Here is a 21,996-nt window from a genome sequence, read left to right as displayed (position 1 = left end):
TTTATAAGGCGATTAGTGTTTTTTTAGGCTTCTAGCCCTTAAATTAAGGCGTTAACGAGGCATTGAATATAGTAGTAGTGAGTAGCAGTGAGTATATAGGAGTGGAATTGCAAAATCCGTTCATTACTTTTATCGCCCCACTGTACCTTACCTTGGCTGCCCTGGCCAATGTTTATGGACAGACCTACGTATGCGCCATCTTGGGATTTCCCAGTTCAACGGACCTTGACTTCCCACGCCGCTCCATTAGTTATTGGACACCAAGATACTGTTCTTTTCATTTCGAAAATGCCTTGCCGGTAGTCCAACGAACCCCTTGCGGCTGTTTACCGTGTTGTAGCTACACATCACATCCCAGTTTCACCCATCTCCGAACTCGCATGAGACCCCTCCTCGAGCCTCCCTCCAGCACATCGCATCACCTCGATTGATCGATCGATACGACACTTGTCAAACCTCTACCTCCTGCGACGAGCTTGCTGCCTGTCACTGCAATGGCCTCCTACGGCCATCACGCGGCCGCGGCTGCACCCCGACCAGCGCAACCTGCCAACTACCCAGTTCCCGTGCCAGGACACGCCTCAGCAGCCCCAGCTGGTACCTTCGCCCCTGGTACCAAGATTCAGGTCGGCTCCCACCGCGTCGTCATACAGAAATATCTCTCCGAAGGTGGCTTTGCCCATGTCTATCTCGTCAAGCTCCCCAAGCCTCTCGACGGTACGGACCTGGCAGTCCTCAAGCGGGTTGCTGTGCCTGACAAGGAGGCGCTTCGCTCCATGCGCATCGAGGTCGAGACGATGAAAAGGCTCAAGGGTCACCGCATGATCGTCACATATATCGACTCGCACGCTTCTGAGCTTCGAGGTGGTGGCTTCGAGGTTTTCCTCCTCATGGAGTACTGCAACGGCGGTGGCTTGATCGACTTCATGAACACCCGGCTCCAACACCGGTTGACCGAGCCCGAGATCCTCCACATCTTCACCGACGTGGCGGAGGGAGTTGCCTGCATGCACTACCTAAAACCTCCGCTTCTGCATCGCGATCTCAAAGTAGAAAACGTCTTGATTCTGAGCCAGGGGTCCAAGAAGAGGTTCAAACTTTGCGATTTCGGTTCAGCAGCACCTCCAAAGCCCGCGCCCCAGACAGTTGTCGAGTGTAGGCTCCTGGACGAGGATGTGCAGAAGCACACAACCCTGCAATACCGGAGCCCGGAGATGATTGACGTCTACAGAAAACAACCCATTGACGAAAAGTCGGATATCTGGGCCCTCGGTGTCTTGCTGTATAAGCTGTGCTACTACACGACCCCCTTCGAGGACCAAGGCCAATTGGCCATCTTGAACGCAAGCTTTCGGTTTCATAGTCACCCAGTCTTCTCTGACAGGCTGAAAAAGCTCATAGGTATGGTCATATCGGTACGCAAGGAATCGTAACTCACCGAAGACTAGCTTCTATGTTGCGGGAAAACCAGCAGTCGAGGCCCAATGTCTATCAGGTATTACGAGAGGCTTGCGCCATGCAAGGCCGCGAGGTTCCAATACATGATGTGAGTCAATTGGTATCTCCCATGCATCTACACTTACCAATGCAATACAGATCTACGCCGCCAGGGCGCAATCCGAGCCTCGACGCAGCGACAAACCACAGCTGGAAAAGTCAACGCCTCCAGTTGTTGGCGCTGTCTTCTCCCCACCGCCGCAAGAGACGCAAACTATCCCTGAGGTGGTTCCTATGAGAAGGGGCAGGCTTCCAGTCGCCTCTACGCAATCAGCCTCTCAGTCTCAACGACCAAGTCCATCGCCTGGTCGTGTCACCAGCGGCGATCCATTCGCTGCTCTCGACGCCAAAGCGAACAATAACACCGGGGGAGGCGACGAGCTTTCGTCTCGCTTTCCCACGCTTGATCAATTTTCCCTTCTTCACAACAACGGTGGAGGGAGCTTTGACTTTACCTCTCCGGCAACACCCCCGGCTGCACAGCAGAGTGATCTCAAACAGAAGGTTACTGAACATCTGGCGGACGAGGCTTTCGCAAAGCCCTCCAGCCCCCCTGAAGCGTCAGAGTCGACACGCTCGCATACCATAGCACAACCGGTTCCGCTTACGCAACCTCCTGCCAGTGTCGAATATCCTGCTACAGCTACAGTCAGCTTGAAGAAAACAGCATCTGCTCCACCGAAGCCGTCTGAGATGAGCCGAGCATCAGCGATCATAACTCAAAATCCAGAACTGCGAGCAATCTCCTCGCAATCCACACAGAAGTATGTTTCAACTGGTACCATGACATCTACACCACCGCCATCCGACAAGGCGCGGGAGCCACCAGCGATCTGGCGAGTACCATCTACCGATCACCATCGATCTACAAGTCTACCACGTAAACCCGACCACAGTCATCGTGTAGAGTCCCGTGAGGGTGGAATTTCTTCGGGGCCACTGTCTCGTCAAAACTCTTATCAATCTCACACGCGCCATCCTTCGTCATCTCGCCCATCATTAGAAGGGGGTCGCCCCAGCGCAGACCATCTGGGAACATCTTTACAGCCAAGAATGGCAATCGGACGCCAACGTCCAGCCAGCACACACCTCGAATCTAGTATAGATTACCTCCGCGAGAGGCAAATGGCTTCCAAGCCAAGTGGATCGCCAAGTATCCCTTCGCCCAGGTTACCAGAACGGCCTGCCGATAAATCGTCTTCTCCCGCGCTGATTAGCCTTGGGCCGGAGGAAGAGACTAACATCGAATCAAACGTCGAATTCTTGCGCAGCATGGAGGACGCAAAGAAAGATCGAGGCTCGTGGCACGGAAAGAAGAGCAGTGTCAGCTCGACCTCCGGCTCTCGAAACATCCTTGCTGGCAAGTTCGGAGACGCTTTCAAGATCTTCGAGGGCAAACATTCGACACCGGTAATTCGGACTCCGTCTCCTCTAAAGGAACACGACCGCCGCGATCTGACCCCCATTGCGGGTTCCGAGGCCACCGACGGGCGAAGTGATGACGGGCGAGCTCAGGAAGACCAGGATGACATGACACCCGAGATGCGGCGTGACCTGGAGCGACAGCGACTGGCAGAGGAAGAGCGACGTGTCGAACTTGCCCAAGCCGAATATCGCCAGCGCATCGCCAGCAAGCCCCCAGGTGTGACGGGACGCCCAACACCGCCGCCCAAGCCCGCCAGCGGCTCATCAAGGGCAGTCAGCATTCAGAACCGAGTGCAGAGCTTGCTGGACGAAGGTCAGAAAACCTCATCGCAAGTTCAGCGTTCGGCTCAAGGGTACGGCGTCTACTCCGACGCGGCCACTGCCGCTAGTCGGGTCGACAAGCAATTGCCGGAACTGCCACGAAAGCCAGTCACCACCAAATTTCGGTCCACTCCCCCACCGATCAGCTCTCAAGACATTGTCGTCAACAAGCTGAGGCATCCAGCTAGCGAGCCTCTGCCAATCAACAGTCGGCCCATGACGGGGAACAAGCCGCCGGCGCCCCGCAAGCCGGAACACCTCAACAGCGTGCCGACGGGGGGTGCCGCCGCCTCTCCGCCGAAACGGTCTCAGCTGCCAGCCAACGAGCAGCTCGTAGGCACGGACATCCCTGGCCGCCCGGTGCTGGACATGACGGCCAGGGAGAAGGATGACTACGTCGAGGACTTCTCGAAGCGGTTCCCCAGCCTCAGCGCCATCGAGATGGTTGAGCGGGACATAGACGCCGAGCCGCGCGAACGACCTGGGAGGTAGACGCTCCTGCGCCCTCGCGGTACGAGTCTGGGCTAGTAAGAGGGTCTTTGGCAACACAATGAGTAGCAGGCGAAGTCAACGCAGTCAATTTCCACCCACCCACAAGCACGCATAGTTCCCGTGAATCGAAGCACAAAACTAGTCATGTAGATCAATGTGTTGATTTTCCGTCGAGCAAGAAGTTGTCAATGCTAACGCGGTTTGGTCCTGTCTGTATAAGAAGAGAACTAGGGAGATACTTCCCACGCCAGTGATAGAATGTAGGAATTTCCCTGACATAGTTCGGTACGGCGTCCGTCGAGGAAGAAGCTTCTCCTCATGCTTGAGAGCCGTACTGAATCATGTCAGGGAAAGTCACACCCTCCATCACTGGCGTGGGAAGGATCTCCACAGCTCCCCTTTCATAAAGACAGAACCAAACCGCGTCAGCATTGACGACCTCGAGCGCCTCGCGTGCCTCGTTGTCGTGCTCCAGTCGATCCGCCAGCAGCGCCAGCACGCCGTCGTAGATTTCATCCTCGATCCGCACGTGACGCACAATGGCGATGAGCAGCCGAACCACAGCCTCCCACGTCTGCGCCGCCGACGCAAAGCGGCCGAGACCGCCGCCTGAGGACGGCGAAGACCGCGAAATATCTTTCGTAATTGCAGTCTTCATCTCACGCGTGCCACCTGCACGGGCCGGTACGACGACGTTGTGAACGGGCGCGACATCGTGGAGGAGGGCGGCCTTTCCGCGGACCTGGCTCTGGCGAGACTGGTTGTCGAGAGCCTCTTGTTTCTTTTTTTGACACCACTTGTGGAGAGCATCCGACCACTCCGTCTTGATGCGGGACGCGAGGAAGTCACCCGCCGTAGCACACAGGATGGCGAGGGTGTCGCATGCGGCGATGATGATGAAAGATTCGGCGTCATACAGGCGGGCTACTACGACGGGCCAGACGGTGTTGATGAGGGGTAGAAAAGAATCTTCGTCGGCGGCGAGAGCCGGCGCGACTGTGATGAGGAGGTCGAGGAGCGACTTGCGGAGAGTCGGGGTTGGGGAGGTCAGATAGTGCTGTGTTAGTATTGCTACCTTCTCCAGAAGAACATACGTTGGTGTCTTGGGGGGCTTCTCCTGTTCGACTTCGCCGCCGCCGGCTTCGTCATCTTCTTCCTGCTTCTCGTCTTCAGGGCCCCAAGGTCGAGGAGGGTGACCCTGCACCGTGCTGTTCTCTTCATCTTGTTGTTGCAATTTCTTCCGTTCAGCGCGCCGATCGAGGTAGGCAACAATGTCATTAATGTCTGTCGGTCTGGGCCGCCGCTTCACGTGGTCCGAAGAGCCGTTTTGGCGGCCCTCGAGGAGGAGTCTATCAGATCTGACGCCCTGCTCAACAACTTCCTTGAGAACGGCAAAGAGATTCTCGACGAAGACAGGGTAGCCGTGGTAATTATCGAGCGCTGCAAATATGGAGGCTACCACGTCGTCCAGATATGGTATAAGGCGAGGGCCTGTGAGGCGGGTCATCATAATAAGAACCTTGGTGGACGCCGGTGAAATGTCGAGCGTGTTGAGCCGAAGTGAAACCGAATTGACCATGTAGTCAACGTTTTCTATAATGAGCTCTGAAACACTCGAGTAACCACAAGAGCTCGCAATGATGTTCAAGGTTGTCATGGCGTGTTCTCGAATTTGGGGGGTTGATGAACCCAGAAAAGCTGCAATGGGGTATAAGACATCGATGAGTTCGGGTCGGAATGCTTCCCTCGAGCGAGATGCTGCATAGGCCACTACCTCGAGCGCCACGGCCTCAAGCCGCCAATCGACATCTGTATTTTCCATGCTAGCGTCTATGAATGACACAGAGAGGGCATAAAGCTCGCGCAAGGCTGTCTCAGGATCTTCCGACTCTGTAGTGACCGATGACAGGTCAAGATAATCATCAACGTCAGAAGTCCGAGTGAAGGCAGCTTTGACAAGCTCGAAGGATAGCCAGAGGGAAGAGACTTGGGCTGCATCTGTCAGTTCTTGCGAGTGGTCCAGCATATCGAGCGACAGCTTCACTTGTTGAGACGCAGATCCGACTTTAGAGATCAACCTCAACAGTTCAGATCTTGTGGTTATCTGACTCTCATGGCCAAGGACTATCAAGCTGTAGTCCGCTGCAGTACTATCGGCCCGGGTGAGATCTTTCCCCGAAAGCGGGACGAGGCTCGACGACACAGTCTGAACCACCTGCTTCTGACCGTCGCCAGCCAGAAGGGAGGACACACTGTCTCGCAGGGCCATAGACACGGCGTCACTGAGCGTGGAAGAATCCAGTTGCAAACGTGACACCAACTCGGTGCCCTTCAGGACGTTACGAATCGCGGCCTGCTTCTTCTCTTCTTCGGCCGACTGCATGATTCGCGGCAGGGCGGTCAGCCAGTTATATACCGTGACCTTAATTACTTCCGCTAGTTCAGGATAGATGGTCGCCAAATCCTGTAGGCTAGTGGTGAGGGTGGATGGTGCGTCTTCCTCGGGTTCCAACATGGTGGCTGATTCGACCAGAATGGAACTGCAGTTTTCTAGGGTCGTGTGACACTCATCGAGAAGCGTCAGGGACAAGTTTGCGAGTGCATCGCGGACCTCGTGGGTCTTGCTGTTGCGAAGCTTCATGACGGAGGCCAGAGCCAGCTTGATTTGAGCAACGGTAGCGTTTAGCCATGGCCGACTCAGCACTTTCTGGTTGTCAGCTTCAGAGTCTTTGGCAATTTCTCTGCTGATGGCTCTCGTTCTCATGTCACCGAGAACGGCAACAAGGACTAGCCTCAAGGTCGTGATGGCTGCCGCGAGTACCCGCGTCTTCTCGTGGGCTGGCATCGACAGCAGCTTGGTGAGGGCCGAGACGACACCCGGTAACAGAGTGGCCAGCGCAGCGTGGTCTTTGATGCTACCGAATACCGCCTGGAGCGCTCGCAATGATTCCAGCTGGATTTCCGGTGTTCTTCCACTGGCTACACTGTCGATGACCACCGTGACGCCATGTCCCAGTGCCGGGATGGTTTTGGCATCGACGAGGGACGCGGCGGCAGCGGCAGAAGAGCCTGCCGCTGTAATCAAGGCTGTCAGCGCCCTGAGAGCTTCCAGTGTCGTCTCTTCTGGAGAGTTATGCTGGTCGTTCTGTCCGGGTGCCCCCCCAACAATAAAAGTCAGCAGGATGAGAAGCTGCTCGACGATCTGGGGTGAGATGCTGCCCTTCCAGCCATGAACAGTGATGGCGGTAAGACACCTGAGGGCAGCCTCCAAGAGACGGGCAGGATAGCCCTCCTGGTTTCTGAAGACGTGGGACAGGGGAAAAAAAACATAATCGGCCAGCTTGTCGTCAAAGACGGAAGCATCACGGTTGATTTGGGAACTGATAATGCCGTGAAGCTCTTCGATCAGGTCGACAAGATGGCGAATTGCTGTGGCTCCCTTTGGTGGATCAATCGCTATCCGGCTTATGGACACGCAGCAGGGTTTGAGCTGGCGGAACGGTCAGATGGGCAGGCGGAACGTGAGAGTAGAAGGGTCTGCCAACCTGTTGAAAGAACTCATTGCGGGCAGGGTTTGGTGAAATGTTGGCCATTGAGGGTGCGGCTACGAACGCATTCGAGGCTCAAGCCATGAGCACTGGCTAGTGTTGAATGTAACGAATAGAACCGCCAGTGTGTTGTGGCTGCTTCTTCGTGTATTGGTCGCAAAAGTCGAGTCTTGTGCGAAGATGACCTATGGTGTGTTTAGATCTAAGTAGGTGCTCTACCTAGGTAACTGGGATGCAGCACGGTGGAGAGCGACGTCAAGGTCCAGAGCAAAGTGTTCCTGATGATTGAGTTGTGAATTGTGCACATTATTCATACCGTGCCTAGACCGGTAGGCACTGTACTCGTGGGGGCTGGGCAGGCAGCTCTGTAGGCTCTTGCACTACAACAGTCCGTAGTGGAGGGCAGTAGTAGCCCAGCACCTTCGACCGGCGGGAAAGAGGGGCACGCTTCCTTTCCATCAGGTAATGGAACAGATCGAGGGCCACTCTTCGCTGCGCAAACCTGTTCATCTAGATTCACTGCTCGTGAAGACAATCAATCATTGTGAAACCCAGAGCCATCTCGATCTTGACCCTTGTATTTGTTTGTCTAATACCACACACGATGGACACACCATTTGTTTGCATCGCCCACCCCTTCGAGTCCGCGGGAAACATCTCCCACGCCTACGAGTACGGCCCGGTGAAGGCCCGCAAGGCCATCATCTTTGTCGGCGGCTTGGGTGATGGACCTCACACGGTTCCATTCGTTCGACCTCTGGCCACTCACTTGGAGGAGTCGGGACTGGACTATTCGGTCTTCGAAATCCGCATCAGGAGCTCCTTTACAGGCTTTGGCTACTCGAGCCTCAAGAAGGACGTCGAGGACATTGCGGCCTTCGTCAGGTACCTCAGAGGCATCGATAAGCAGAAAATCGTGCTCATGGGCCACTCGACGGGATCCCAGGTCGGTATTTCTTGTCCACTTGGCGACCAGCTGGCACGACTGACCATGGCAGGATTGTGTCGAGTACGCCGCGAATGAGGACGATCCCGTCGATGGCTTTATCTTGCAGGGCCCCGTGTCAGATCGCGAGGCCGCTGCCATCCACGTGGACGCTGAGAAGCTCAGGGAAAGCGTCGAGCTTGCCGCCAGTATGATCGCCGAGGGACGAGGAGACGAGATGCTACGACCTGAACAGGTGGCTCATACTTTTGAGCCCATCACGGCCTACCGTTGGCACTCGCTCATTTCCAAGGGCGGTGACGACGACACTTTCTCGTCTGACCTCGACGAGGAAACGGTTTCCAGAATATGGAACCGGTTCCAGAAGCCGGCGATGGCTCTGTACTCGGCCGAGGACGAGCACGTCCCCGCTCATGTCGATAAGCAGGCTCTTGTGGACTTGTGGAAGAAGCTAGGCAAGAATGTCCACCCCCTCTCAGGGCTGATTCCCGGAGCGGGCCATACCGTTAGGCAGCCAGATGGACAGGCCTGGCTCAACGATCGTGTGGTACAGTTCCTACAGGACATCTAGGCCAAAAAGATGGCCGTGCAGGAGCCCAGTATCGGCTGCCTTCATTCACCGGATTCTGTCGGCCCCACCCTTGGAGGTCGGCGATACCGGAGCGCTCGGCGGGGTGGGTTGAAGCCCGTCTGTCATGTGGTCGCCGACTCGCGGTAGACCTTCGACGCCGGCGTATCCCTAGTCTTATCTTTTAAAGCATAAAACGAAACCGTCCCCCAAGAGTCCCATCGCTTCAGGTCCCGAATTCCTTACTATCTGCATCACGTAGCTTCCAACATCAACACAAGCCAAACTTGCAAAAGCTGAAACCCCGCACACCGACTCCGCCCACAACCCTCCACATTCATATTCGTTTTCATCATGTGTATGGGAGCCACTTGCGGGACCTGTTGTAAGTCTTCTATTCAGCCGTGTCACGCTTACAATGCTTACCCGCTGGTCGCACAGCGAAGCGGACATGGCGCGGATGCGGAAAACACATTTCCTCCGCTATGGATGGCATCTCCGAGGATGAGTGGTGCACCTGCACCCCGCGCGTCAAGGTCGGCGAAAAGGACTACCCGCCTGCTGCCTCCTTCCAGGTCCCGGGTCTGTCCTGGTTGACTGGTGGATCGAAGTAGGAGTTGCTATTGAAGCTAGATTCTGGGAAACCGCTTTTTTTAACCGTACAAAGCTCAATCTAGTCCATCTGTGTTGTTTGAGTCTGACAGCCTTTTCGAAACAACATTGTGGGGGAAAGAGGGAGTCAAATGATGTGCTAATCAGCTGCTCATCGTTGCAGGTATTCCAGTTCAAAGGAGTGTCACTTCTCAGTAGTGGTCACTTGTCGGGCCTCTAGTCGAGCCTTCGAGGGTCACTGTGTGCCATTCTATCACTGCAACGGAGTTCAAGGCCACGTTTACCACCCCAGACATTGTCTGCTTCAACATACCTCATGTCAATTGAGCGATAAGCCAATTTTACAACGCCTCGTTCTGGAGCATTCTGCAAATGAACAGTATCACGCTATATTATGTGTTTCAACACGAGCTGGCAGCCTCGGATGTCCGACGATGCCACTGACGGTGGTGTGGTCACATATTTCCTACGGTGTGAAAAGTCTACGGCCAAGTTTTTAGCCATGGAAGAATGTCAGCTATGGGATGACCGTAGCATACTCGTGCAGTCTGTCATGCTCAACTGTCAATACTGGAGCTTCAAGGATGAGGCTACAGGCATGGCGAGTGCAAGCGACATGCTCGGTACAAGAGCTCGGATGGGATCGTCACAAATGGAAACCTGCTCGCACGATAAGCGGTTATCTGTGGGACAGCCATTGCTGCCTCGAATCTACCGCAGTATTCGCTTTCGATACCAGATTCGTGAGCTATCCTCCATGATTTGTTCGTCTCACATCGGATTTCGTCGTCCCACGCGATGCCCATCTCGACGCAAACTTCAGTCTCCCTGTTCGTCAGATATCCGCCACCTTGTCAGGAAGAGCCAACATCCGAGTCCAAAGTCCCAGGTAGGGTTGAGTGTCACGTCGTGTGCTCTGACGTCTACTGTTTCCAATGAAGGGCCCACTGGGAATTGTAATCACAGCCACGAGTTCACTCATCCCCAGTCCACCGAGGCCAGTCAGTCTTGGCGCTCTGATACAGCGCAAACCAATGTCTGTGCGATTGTCGGCGAATCGGTCCACTGTCAGGCGCTCCCCCTTCTTTGCAGCCGAAGTGCCGAGTCGTCTTTGGCCATGTTTCCGTATCTCTCTCCGCCTGTCTCCATTGGGCAAATAAGTGTTTGGGATCTACGTACGGCCCGCACGCGCATCCTCCTTTATCAGGAATGGTTTGTCGCCCGTAGTCAGACTTGGTCTAGCAGACGCGACTAGAACCCTTTGGCGTTCTGAGACTAGAAGCCAAGAACGCCAGATTCGGATCAAATCAAGACTGCCAAGCCGACTTTCGCATTCTTGCTGGACCATCCACTGTCATTCAGAGGATAACTACCAATCTCTCGTTGGAAACTTACCCGGCGCTGGACTACGGCAGTTGTTCTACGCAAAGCCTGGTTAATGTACCTGTACAGTTGGACAAGGCAGTCCAAGTTTTTTCCGTGGTGATGGAGAGTTTCCTGCCGCCCAAACCCCCTTTCCGAGTCTCAGAGACACACTAGCCAGCGCAGCCACGATATCGTGCTACCCACGGACATCGCTCCTCCTGTCAGTGCGGCGCGGCAACGTCTCGACGACACAGCACGAGACCGCAACGCACGACATCCATGTTCCCTGGTGCTGATCCCCCGCAAGCTAGTTCCTGTCTCATTGGCCTCCTTTGGTCTGAGCCCTCACTCGTGTCGCTCATCTTCTGTTAAGTAGACCCGACTTGACGTCGGGTGCCTGTCAATGCAGGTCGCTCTGGCCCCTGGACTCTCTCTCTTTCTGATCCTGCGTGCGGACACGGCCATCCTGTTCCCCTTCGCCTTGTAATATATTGTGTCGTCTCCTTCTCGTTCCCAGTCTGGTACTGGCAGTCCTTTTCTTTCGTCTTTGGACATTTGGGGTTGGACGTCGACACAGAGTGCTTACTATGAACAGAGGATGAAGACCCCGCCGCTGGACATCATTGCGAGCTGGCCGGTCCCCAACTATGTCAATCCCGAGACCAGGGGACCTGCAGCTGCCATTGTCGCCATTACCCTGCTTATCGTCGTCACATTCCTCGTCGCCATCCGCGTCTACACTCGCAAGGTTATCACAAAGGGATTCGGCTGGGACGACATCCTGATTCTCTTTGCTTACGTCGCCACAGCAGCCTTTACCGCGATCGGCCTCGTCGCATCAGCACACTATGGCTGGGGTACCCATGTGTGGGATGTGCGGCCCAGGTTGTTCCCCGGGAGCTTGAAGCTCGCTCTATCTAGCTTTGTCATGTTCGACCTCGCCACGAGCTTCACCAAGTTGTCCATGCTGGCTCTGATCTATCGACTCGCCTGTCAAACGTCAAAGACAGTTCGCTTCATCGTCATTGTCTCAATGGTTCTCATCAGCGCCAGCGGTCTCTCTTTTCTCCTCGTAAGCCTCCTGCAATGTCGGTAAGTGAGGAGACGCCCCCCTGGACTCCCCTTGGCTCCGGTTGAAAGACGTGAAAAGCTGAAAAAACACTCCCAGGCCTCTGTATCATTACTGGAGGTTGTCACTCGAACCCGTCAACTGCACCGTCGACGAGGCGACACACCTCCTTGCTGGCGGTATCATCAACACCTCGACCAACTTGCTAGTCGTCATCCTCCCTCTGGCCATTGTCCGCCGCCTCCGTCAAGAGGGCAAGCTCTGCCCTCGCCAGGTGACCATCGTCTCGATCCTGTTCGCCGCCGGATTCGTGGCCTGCGCCGCTAGCGCCGCCCGCGTCTACTTCACCCACCTCATGACGAGCAGCCGCGACCGCGATCTCTCCTGGCACGCCTGGCTGACCTGGCTCATGTCGTCCATCGAGCTCTTAGTCGGCATCATGGCCGCCAGCGTGCCGGCCACCAAGCCCTTCTTCGCTCGCTACCTGCCTCAGCTCATCAGCACGGCCTCGGCGTCTCGCGCCCGCTCTGTCGGCAAGGCGTCCATCAAGTCGCACCGCGAGGAAAAAGACCGCCCCAAGCGCGACTCCCTCTCGACGATCCATGAGCTTGAAGAGGAAGTCGTCTTCAACCGGCCCGTCCGCACCCCCGACTTTTCCGAGCCCCAGCACCTCGCCTTCTACGATGTCAACAAGCCGCTGCCACATATTAAGGAGTCCGTCTACTCCATCCCCATCGACTTTGACTTTGAGAACACAGAAAGCACCCGGGCTCGGCCCTCGTACGAACGGACGAGCAGTCGGGGCAGCGACACGGCGACACGGAACCTGACCGAGGAGCGGTCCTTCGTGTAAGCCAGCAGGCTGTGTATTAGTGTATATCTCAAGAATCTCTCCTTTTCTTTCCCCCACGTCTCGTTTTGCCGTATGCGTCTTCGTTGATTTGTTCTTGTCATTTTGTCATTTGTGCATGGGAAAAACCTTTTCGCAACTTGTTTGTCCAGGCCGCCTTTGTGTTGCCCGAGGCCGATGGTTCCCCAGTCCTTACCTTCGAGTACAGAATTGCTACCCCTATTTTACTCTTTGAGGATTGGCTTCACAGTAGTGAGTGGATGATGCATGAATTGTATCGTGATCGTCGAACAAGAAAAATCTTTCAGCTGCCACGGCTCCACTGAATGACAACCTCGGAGACGCCAGGTCCATTTCGGAAAGACAGTCCAGGCATCTCAATCTTCATCAGTATGGACAGTAGATAGTATCACGCTGTGATAGTAGGGGTGCATGCTTTTACTACAAGCTGTTTATTTGGTCCTTCTGTGGTGCCCTTTAGGCGATCTCATACTCTGGATACATCTATTTCTGTTCAACACAAATCTCCCTGGCTCACAAATTTTGTCTTTTGCGTCGTTCGCGGGAATCCTCACAACTCTCATCTACAGACACAACACCGGTCCTTCTGAGCTCTTGGCTCTACATGATTCTCCACCACCCTCCTGGGTGTGGCTTGGGTATCTCATGACCTGAAGTATCGTCTCGGTTGCGGCGGTGCGGCTACCTAACCGGGAGCCGCACGACGCATGCATGCAAATCACTGGGGCATCTTTTTTCCGATGACCTGGCTTTGCGTCCGGTCTGCAGCTTCCGACCTTGCAGCGTTTGCCACAACGCAGGTCGCCGCATCTTGTCGACGACGTGTAGGACCGCGAGGTGCGTCGTCTACTCGTCGTCGACAGAGTTGGGTAAGGCGAGGTCCACGCACTTGCGTCGGGACTCCCCCCCCCCGGTCCGAAATTTTCCTGAGTGCAAAAAAATGGCACATGTTCTGTAACGGCCAGAGATGTTAGACAACGGCTCATATCAACAAGTCTGGCTTTGCTACGAACCTGGCAGCGTTCATCCCGTGTTGTTATAAGTCCTGCGGACAGTTTGCACAGTCTGTCCCTGGCTCATGGTAGAAGCCAGCTTTCCCATGGTGTTCAGGTGACCCTGGGCATCCTTGATAAGGTGCGCAATGGCAGCGTTGTCTGGCTGGGCAAGCCCCTGAACAATGCTTTCAAGGGCCTTTTGTTGGGCGATCCATTCCTCGATGAGCGGCCTAGGAGCTTCCTGTTCCTGGGCAGCGGCGGCCACAACACTAGCCTTGGCGCTGTTCTTGCGGCTGACTGCCGGAATGACCTTGGGAGCGTCCTTTCGCTTGCGGCTCTTAGCAGCCTGCTGGGTGTGGCCCGTGGTCGAACTGGTAGGCGACCCCGGAATCCTGCTATCATTATGTACACGGCGCATGTGATCCCGGAGGTTCCACTGGCGGGGGAATCCGTTACCAGGAAGAGCACGATCGCATCCGTCGTACGAGCAAAGGAAGGGCTTGTCTCCGTGGCCGTGCATCGCGTGGGCTTCACGCTCGTGGCGAAGAAGACAGGCAGTCGAAGAGAAACGGGCGTTCTCGCAAGAGGTGTCCTTGCACCGGTAGGGCTTGAGATGAGAGTCCACAAACTTGCTGTTGGAAGAAAACGCATGATTAGCAAGCACTCACGGGTGTTGTGTTGCTGATCCTAGGCGAACTTACTCGTAGTTGCACTTAAGTTTCTCGGCCTTGTGGTTGCAGCTCGTCTGTCCTTCCCAAGGACAGTGGAAGAGGCCATCAGGACCGGGTGACGCATTCTTGTAGAGAGGGTGGTCACGAGCAGATTCGCCCTCATTGACAGGCCGACGGGCAGTGTAAGATGGGGGCAGAGCGAAGTCGTCACTCATAGGCATCACGGTAGCAGACATGTCGTCCGAAAGCATATCCTGACCATGGTACTGGCCGTCCAATCTACTCGATGTGGTTAGATAAATGAAGTTTCATCCAAGGGGTTGAGGCACGACGCACCGGAGCTGTGCCTGGATTGCAGGGGATCCGTTCTCGCTGCGGGGAGGAGAAGCCAGGGGTTCGGGAAGTGCCCAGTGAGCGGGGCTACCTTCAGAGGATGGCCCGGACATGTGTGATTCCGAAGGGCTGAACGTGGCCCAGGAACCCGAGGGCGAGTGGCTGGTCAAGCTCGCATCGTGATCCAGCTGAATGTGGGTGGGAATAACGTGCTGCAGCGAAACTTCTGTTGGCGGAGAGGGCAATCCATCAGGACCCATACCAAGGTCCAGAGACATTCCGGATCCAGAGTACAGCATGTGGGACGAGACGCCGCTCGCATCAGAGTCCAGGAAAAGGCAGGAGTTCACATCCATCAAGTGGGCGCCGGGTTGAGTTCCGGGGGTAAAGACAGAGCTGTTACCTGTGATGTCCATGTTGGACATGCGTGAAGACATTTGTGATGACGGAGCAGCCATCCTGGTCTTGGATGAGGGCTTGGTAATCCTGTGCTTGTGGCTTCCAGTGGATGTTCGCGAAAGTCCCCTCCTCATCGGCTCCCCGCCGATAGGAGCAGCCACGGCCTGTGGCGCCTGCACGCGAGGGGTGATGTGGCCATCAAGATGGAAGGAAAAAGTTTCAGCCTCGCCCTGGTGGGCAGATCCAGTATCAAGAAAATCTTGGAAGTTCTGTGAACCTTCTCCTGTCGTGTCCCACGACGAACCACTGATGTGATCCGAGGATGGTCCTGTTTGAGAAGAAAAGGAAAACATTCCCGTGGGTGCCATTGCGGCCTGGTAGAAACTGTAGTCACTGGGTGGAGGTTAGTGTGCTGTGTTTCCACTAAATTCAAAAATATCAAGACCATTGCAGACGACAAGAAAAAGGTCATCTCAATGTGGGACAACTTTGTTCCTACAACGGGCTGCATGTTAGCTGTTATTCCTACAGATATTGGATAGCGGTGTTTACAGACCAAGGTGAGAGGAGACCAGCAAGCAGCCTTCGCAACAAACATCCTTTCCGTCGCCGTGGGCCAGTGGGGAGCACTCCAGGGTCAAGGTAGATCAAACACAGCAGTCAAATAGTCCGGGCGTCGGGTTTTGGGTGGTGTTAGGTGTCGACGTCGTCCTTGAGGTCGCTTCAGGTTTGAGGGCAAGTCGATGAGAGCAACAAATTATCACGAGGTTCCGATTTGTGTAGGTGTGTAACAGTCCGTGGCTGGATTCAAAGGATGTCACCGGTTGGTCCGCTAGTCGTATTACCTGGGAGAGAGCCGTCGGTCCGTCGATGTACGTTCGTCGCCGTTCCAAAGTCCAGCGTCGACATGGGGTTGTACCGCGCGGTACAGATCAGGTAGAAATGCATGGTAGTTTCAGTAAAATCATGGTCGTCCCAGTCGCTGTCCGGTGTGATCGGGATCGAGTAGCCCAGTGGTGCTTCCGAGGTCTTGGTGAAGGTGTGTCGTTTCCGTGGAAATGTTCAGTGTGGTCAAGCGTAATGATCAACAACGTCGATGTCCGCAAGTGGTCCACAAGCCAGAATGCGCAAAGTGCGAGCAAAAGAGAGTCCAGAATACCGTCCAGGGGGGCGCCTGGGTGAGCCAAAGTCTCAGGCGAGACAATCCTTAGTCCACGAGCGTGATTCCATGGGCATGCAATGAATACATATCCAGTCAAGTCCATATCATGGGCACTGTCAAGATCCGATATAGCAAAGTGTCGTTGGTTGTCGAGCGATACTTACTGATACAGCACGATCGATAGATCAGGTGTACGTGGAATAGAGTAATCTTTGATCCTGCGTCTGGAGCGACGTGTCTCGTGTGAGACGCCTCGTAAGAGGCGCTCGAGACTGCCCACAAGGAGCAAGAAGTTTGGTTCAAGTTCTGTGATCCTTTGAGAGGTCCTGTGATCCTCGTCTCGAGTGGAAGTGTCCTGGATCCGGGAGTCCTGTCCATAAATCCTGGGTTGCATCCTGTGGTTGTCCTTGATCTGGTGATGGTCTGGCGACCGTGAAGACAAACGCTTGAACTTAGGAGAAACAAGACTTGCGCATACAGGATGTGTAAAAGCAAACAAGGCCGCCGTGGGACAGAAGAGTGAAAACAGTACCTAGAGGGCGTATGGACATCGTCCATGTCGAGAGATGTGTAGCCAGGCATATCCGGGCGTGAGACAACAACGGATGTCATTGAATCCTGGGCAGACTTGATTGAGTTCAGTCCTGGAGTGGGATGCAAGTCTCTCGGAGCAAGAGATGTCGAGATAAAATGCGATCCTTGGTGGCAAAGGGGTCTGCTTTGAGAGCCTTGAGGTTGAGAAGTTGAGGAGGGGCTTGTAAGAGAGGGAGTAGTGGGCAATGCTTGGAAAAGGACGTGTAGAGAGGATGCTGGGATCCGAAACTGATCAGCAAGATGCAGGCGATGGTTGGGCTGGAAAGTTGGAAGTTGGGCTGAAAAAGAAGACGAAGAAACAAAGTTGGGCAGGATGAGGGGGCGACTGGGTTTTAATGGCCAAACCAGGCAGACCGCAGTGATCAACCATGAGGAACGGGGTTGGGAATGGCTTCTTGCGTGGCCCTTGCAACCCCTGTCAGCATGATGCCCTTGCGCGTTGGCAATCTGGTTGAGCGCGCTGTTTGGTTGTGACGACCGTGAGGGCCATCACACAGGCCGCAGATGTGTGAGCTGGCTGTCGGGGACTGCGCTCGCGATAGGTTCGCTGTGTAAAGTTGGCGGTGATGGGATTACTTCCTTGATTTACAGGGGGATCCGCGGTGGGGATAGGAAGCGTGCCGGACCTATCGTTGGAACGGATGAAGAGACGTCCGCGACAGCGGTAAGGGATCATGGCTGCAGCGACAGCACATCAGTGCAGTAGACCACCACGACCACGTGCCATCTAATCATGGGAGGGTGTTGTCCCCGTCTCCAAACCACTGGTAGCCCCTGTTTTCCCGACTCAAGACCTCATGTCACCGAGTCATTTAATGTCGCGTCTTCATTTCCACCACTCGACGGTGCTGTCGATCATGGACAATACGTTTGAAGTTTCTTCGCGGAAGGACGGAGTAAACCGAATCGACAATCGCTGCGTCGTGGCTCTGACAGGTTTTTGCTTCGACAGAGTTTCATGGTGCGGGAACGGCGGCAACGGGAGGGCGGGAAGAAGGGCGACGAGAAGACGACGGTTGGTGCGGGAGAAGCCAGCGGTGGGTATGGCTTACGAGCAAGCGTCAAGCCGGCGGGCGCCCTTGGCGTTGACGGGGTGGGTGATCGCATGGCTAGGGCGGAGACTGTGACCTCTTGAGCGCTCGGCACATGTTCCTCCATCTGCCGTTGTGTCAGCGAGTCAAGCGTGTTCAACGTCGAGTGGTCGGCGACGATGCCAACGTGACTGACACGTACACCGGCTCTGGCCCCAACATGCTCTCCTCACCAATTGCTTGCTTATCGCCTGGCCATTGCTGCAGATGCCGCATGAGGGCTCATGCAGTCCATGGCCACTTGTTCAGCGGGCTTGGCGTCGCAGGAGCCGGGCGTGGTGGCTTCTTGCCATGGGCGAGCAGAATCCTACGCCCTACTCTGCAAGCACTTTAACAAATCGTTCCGGCTCCAGATGACATCGCCTATGCCTCCTTATTGTTGATGATGTGTTTGACGCTGGGCCACCTGCCGTGCGGGCGGCCGAGGAGCAAAGAGGGGTAAGGAGTAAACAGGAACAGTGACTGGAGGAGGGGAGCTGTCGTGCGATGTAGTGGCAGCACCCAGCCTGACAGGTGTGATCGATTTGGACCTGCCCGCATGTGTGTGCTGGCTGTGCCGTATCGTCTCACTCTCTGCATCCCAAGTGTCAAATGCAGGAAGGAGGAGGTCGTGTTCCACGGATTCACCTTCCTCTGCCTTACTTCCTATACCTAAGGTACCTAGGTACCTACCTACCTGCCCAGGTGGGGTAAGGTAAGGGGGCTCGTGGTCCACACCCATGCACGTAGTCGTTGATTCAAGGTCATCGTGAAAACTGTTAGAGCGATTATCTAATCATATCTTTCGAATACATCAACCCTTGACACACATGCCCTATTCTCGACCACATGTCACATCACGATCGTTAAACGTTTTCTAAAGGCAAATTTGTCATGGAGGATTGCCCCGTTGCGATTCCCCAGGACGCCTGGCCAATCTCAAGTCCTCAAACCACACTCTGCTGCCCGGGGACTCAAGACGACGGCCCGCTAACCACGGCGCTATTGAAATCCTCACGCCATTAAACCATGCTAAGTATCTGAAACAATTGGATGACCGCTTTTGCTTCAGCTGCAGATCTACAAGCTGGCTTTCATACCGTCATGCCTCGGCGCTTCCCAAACTTGTGAGCTCAAGCAGCTTTTGCATCTCCAGCATCTCGGGCAGGTTCTCTCTGCCCACAGCGTCCTCCCAAATCTCCCTAAGCTTTCTCTCCGCCATGGTGCCTTCAGTCCAAGCGACTTCAGCGAGCGACTGCTTCGTGTCCTTCCAGTCTCGCAGGTTGAGCAGACGGCTGACTAGTCTAATCTTGTCAGCATATACTGCCCTCCACATATCGAGCTGTCGCTGGCCTTCGGATTCGGTCGCCAGCCCAGCCGAGGCCACGGCCGCCCCAAAAAGCACACTCCAAAGCCAGAGGTGTCGGCTGAAAGTACCAGCTAACATGTCCTCCTCTTTGAGACAAATGTCATCAATGAGTTGCTCCAAGAGCCAAACAGTCAGGACGCAGTCGACGCGGCTGTCGTTGACAGCCATGAGCACGTAGAAAAAGGTGGCTATGTAGCTCGCTCTGCTACTCTTCGGGTCGCTGTTCAGCATCATTGTGATGTTGTGCTGTGGGTCAAAGCCTCGTGAGAGCTCCCAGTTGAGATTCTTTGTGTATCCCTGCCAGAGTCTGTCACTCTTCGTCTCGCTGGCTTCCCACCAGCCGTATCGCGGCGCCTCCCTGGGCGGCAGGCTGCCTAGGTCCCATAATGAGGTGAACAAGAGAGCAATGACCGTTGGCTGGAAGTCCGCCCCGATGGCATCATGGAGTATTCCCACTTCACCCCTCCGCAGTCGGTCCCCTGCCCTATACACTCACCATTCAGCATCACGTGCCTCCAATGCAGCCCCCAGAAGCACTTACATCTCAAGCATTTGCTGTGCGGTATTGAGCTTGGCAAGGCTGTACCCGTTCTTTCTCAAGGTCAGTTCGTGCAAGCCTCGAAGGTGCTTCGAGGATGCATCCAAGTCACCGATGGCCCCCTGTTCCGAGTCATGTTAGCTCCCACAACCGTCCAACTTTCACGTGTCCGAAGCATACCTCTGCCAATGCCAGCGTTGCAATGGCGAAAACGGTGGTTTCTGTAAAGGCTTGTTCTGGATCGAGAACTTGCTGCCGCGCAAACTCATACGCAGCTGCTTTGTGGTGAAGGAAAGGTACCATGACATGGTCAAGGGACCCGGTCACCCACGCCCATTGACATGCTGCGACGACGAGAGAACCATGCAACAGCCCTGGATGAAGGAACGTTCGTTGCACGCTATACCGTTAGTCTGCAATCCAACGGCGACGGTGCAGGCGCCCCAAAGCACATACGTGGATACGTTCTGCCCTCGCTCGATGGGCGTTTGCCCTCGCACATAGAATGTTCTGACTGGCGAATGGCGTCGTCGTTAGGGAATGTTCTCACATGGGCCGAACCCAAGAACCAGCGTGATTCACGGATTCTGGGGTGTTGTTGCAAATAACCCACAGTGATGGAAGAGCCATTTTGACTTGTTAGATAGTTGATAGTCCTTGCCAAACCCAGCAAAGGCATGACTGGTCGACAGGAGAGACGTCGGACTGGGTGTAACTGTGGGCCGAACGAGGACGGCGTCCGGGGGCGTCGTTTTTCTCTTGGCCTGTGCAGTCGGAGGATAGCGGCATTGTGTGCCATTCTGCAGACAATTGGTGCTGTGTTGACCTGAGCATCAGACTGATCCGTCGCTGTCTCCGCGGGCACGAGGACTCACCAGAGCGGCTGTCTTTCGTCGCATCGGACATGGCGCTCCTTGCAAACGATACACCCATTCTTACTACGGCGGTGAAACTTGCGAACTCGCGTCTTCGGGGGTGCCATCTCGCGGGCGTTTCCTTGTCAGCTGTGTTGACATTGCATGTCGTGCTTCAACCGCCTTCACAGCTGCCTCGGTTGCCTTGGCTTCGTGACGTCGTCACTTGTAGATTTGTTTGGAGGTCTTGAAGGTTATTGTCGTTGACAGAGACGCAGATAGTGCGATCTTGCGTCGTACCTGTGGCAAACAGATTGAGATAAAGCCAATGGATTTTGTGCGAGATCTCACCATCAGTTTCCATCATGGGAATGAGGTCACGGCTAGCCTCACGTCACATGAGGAACCCATCAGTCCTAAGGAACAGATCCAGCAAACCATGCAACAATTGGCTGCCCCCATTTGACGCTAGAGTGCTACACGAGAGGTGCATGAGCACGGTCCAATCGGAACTATCCATCACTGCCCGCAGCGGCCCCACCATGATTAGTCAGTCTTGCCGCATACTCTCCCAGCTTCCCCATGAGTCGACTGGAGATCTTCGTTCGAGGAAAAGGTTCCTCGCAGGGTCCAAGGCATGGAAACGACAGCATGCGGCGGAGGTCTTATACTACGCTACGTGACCAACCATGCTGATTAAAGGTCATTATTCGCTCGCTATCAGGGCTGGGGCTGTTGTCTCCCAAGTCCCTTCCGGCCGGTGCACGCGATCCAAGGTCGTCGAACCATGCTCCTCAAGCACCAGACGCCGAGGGGATCCGATCCAGTGGCATACCTGAAGCCTGGATTTGTCTCCCACCGACAATCTGTACAAACGGGTGATGGACTGGATGCATTTGTTGCGAGCTGAAATAGACGTGGATGTTAGAAGCTCGTATCGACAATAAATGCTGCGTACCAGCACAAGGCATCCAAAATTGTAACACCTTCAGACATCAGTGAGATACTTTTTGTATTTGGAGAACAGCGCGATCAAGATTGCGGCTCTTATTTACTGTTTCTCGGGATACCAAGGATGTCGTTTCCAGGCATGATATCCTCATACAGTGGCAAGGTCTCACGTGCCGGGAGGACGGCTGGATTTACGTATTCGGGTCCGAATATGCGTATTCATCGTCAAACACATTCGCCTTTGCCCACTTTTCTCGGTCGATTCAGTCGTCGCTGTTCAGGTATACGGGGAATTTCCGTTTTCAATCCCGAGTTATTTGAACCGGAGCAGGCATAAGGTTCTTAA

At 54.9% G+C, this 21,996-nt stretch overlaps 8 protein-coding genes across 8 annotated transcripts; 5 read left to right on the top strand and 3 right to left on the bottom strand.

Moving 5' to 3' along the window:
- Positions 1-494: 494 nt before the first annotated feature.
- D7B24_008357 (uncharacterized protein) lies at positions 495-2,381 on the top strand (the record flags this gene model as incomplete). Its single annotated transcript, XM_028642445.1, has 4 exons — positions 495-1,401; positions 1,449-1,546; positions 1,597-2,057; positions 2,228-2,381. 4 exons carry the CDS (start codon positions 495-497, stop codon positions 2,379-2,381), a joined length of 1,620 nt encoding a protein of 539 aa, XP_028493806.1.
- Positions 2,382-2,769: 388 nt separating this feature from the next.
- On the top strand, positions 2,770-3,735 carry D7B24_008356 (uncharacterized protein; the record flags this gene model as incomplete). The annotated part of the gene is made up of 1 exon (XM_028642444.1): positions 2,770-3,735. One exon carries the CDS (start codon positions 2,770-2,772, stop codon positions 3,733-3,735), a length of 966 nt encoding a protein of 321 aa, XP_028493805.1.
- A 316-nt stretch (positions 3,736-4,051) lies between these two features.
- D7B24_008355 (uncharacterized protein) lies at positions 4,052-7,328 on the bottom strand (the record flags this gene model as incomplete). The annotated part of the gene is made up of 2 exons (XM_028642443.1): positions 4,052-7,225; positions 7,281-7,328. The coding sequence occupies 2 exons, from the start codon at positions 7,326-7,328 to the stop codon at positions 4,052-4,054; spliced, it is 3,222 nt and encodes a 1,073-aa protein (XP_028493804.1).
- Positions 7,329-7,887: 559 nt separating this feature from the next.
- On the top strand, positions 7,888-8,800 carry D7B24_008354 (uncharacterized protein; the record flags this gene model as incomplete). The annotated part of the gene is made up of 2 exons (XM_028642442.1): positions 7,888-8,229; positions 8,282-8,800. The coding sequence occupies 2 exons, from the start codon at positions 7,888-7,890 to the stop codon at positions 8,798-8,800; spliced, it is 861 nt and encodes a 286-aa protein (XP_028493803.1).
- A 351-nt stretch (positions 8,801-9,151) lies between these two features.
- On the top strand, positions 9,152-9,411 carry D7B24_008353 (uncharacterized protein; the record flags this gene model as incomplete). The annotated part of the gene is made up of 2 exons (XM_028642441.1): positions 9,152-9,182; positions 9,239-9,411. The coding sequence occupies 2 exons, from the start codon at positions 9,152-9,154 to the stop codon at positions 9,409-9,411; spliced, it is 204 nt and encodes a 67-aa protein (XP_028493802.1).
- Positions 9,412-11,372: 1,961 nt separating this feature from the next.
- D7B24_008352 (uncharacterized protein) lies at positions 11,373-12,696 on the top strand (the record flags this gene model as incomplete). Its single annotated transcript, XM_028642440.1, has 2 exons — positions 11,373-11,866; positions 11,943-12,696. 2 exons carry the CDS (start codon positions 11,373-11,375, stop codon positions 12,694-12,696), a joined length of 1,248 nt encoding a protein of 415 aa, XP_028493801.1.
- Positions 12,697-13,737: 1,041 nt separating this feature from the next.
- Positions 13,738-15,480, bottom strand: D7B24_008351 (uncharacterized protein; the record flags this gene model as incomplete). The annotated part of the gene is made up of 3 exons (XM_028642439.1): positions 13,738-14,341; positions 14,411-14,659; positions 14,717-15,480. The coding sequence occupies 3 exons, from the start codon at positions 15,478-15,480 to the stop codon at positions 13,738-13,740; spliced, it is 1,617 nt and encodes a 538-aa protein (XP_028493800.1).
- Positions 15,481-19,040: 3,560 nt separating this feature from the next.
- D7B24_008350 (uncharacterized protein) lies at positions 19,041-20,827 on the bottom strand (the record flags this gene model as incomplete). The annotated part of the gene is made up of 5 exons (XM_028642438.1): positions 19,041-19,791; positions 19,849-19,967; positions 20,026-20,219; positions 20,459-20,661; positions 20,721-20,827. 5 exons carry the CDS (start codon positions 20,825-20,827, stop codon positions 19,041-19,043), a joined length of 1,374 nt encoding a protein of 457 aa, XP_028493799.1.
- Positions 20,828-21,996: the final 1,169 nt, after the last annotated feature.

Source organism: Verticillium nonalfalfae (genome assembly GCF_003724135.2).
Source record: "Verticillium nonalfalfae strain VnAa140/NRRL 66861 chromosome Unknown scaffold_73, whole genome shotgun sequence".
Lineage (NCBI taxonomy): Eukaryota > Fungi > Ascomycota > Sordariomycetes > Glomerellales > Plectosphaerellaceae > Verticillium > Verticillium nonalfalfae.
The sequence above is the reverse complement of the archived record's forward strand: the minus strand, read 5'-3'. Positions and strand labels throughout refer to the sequence as shown.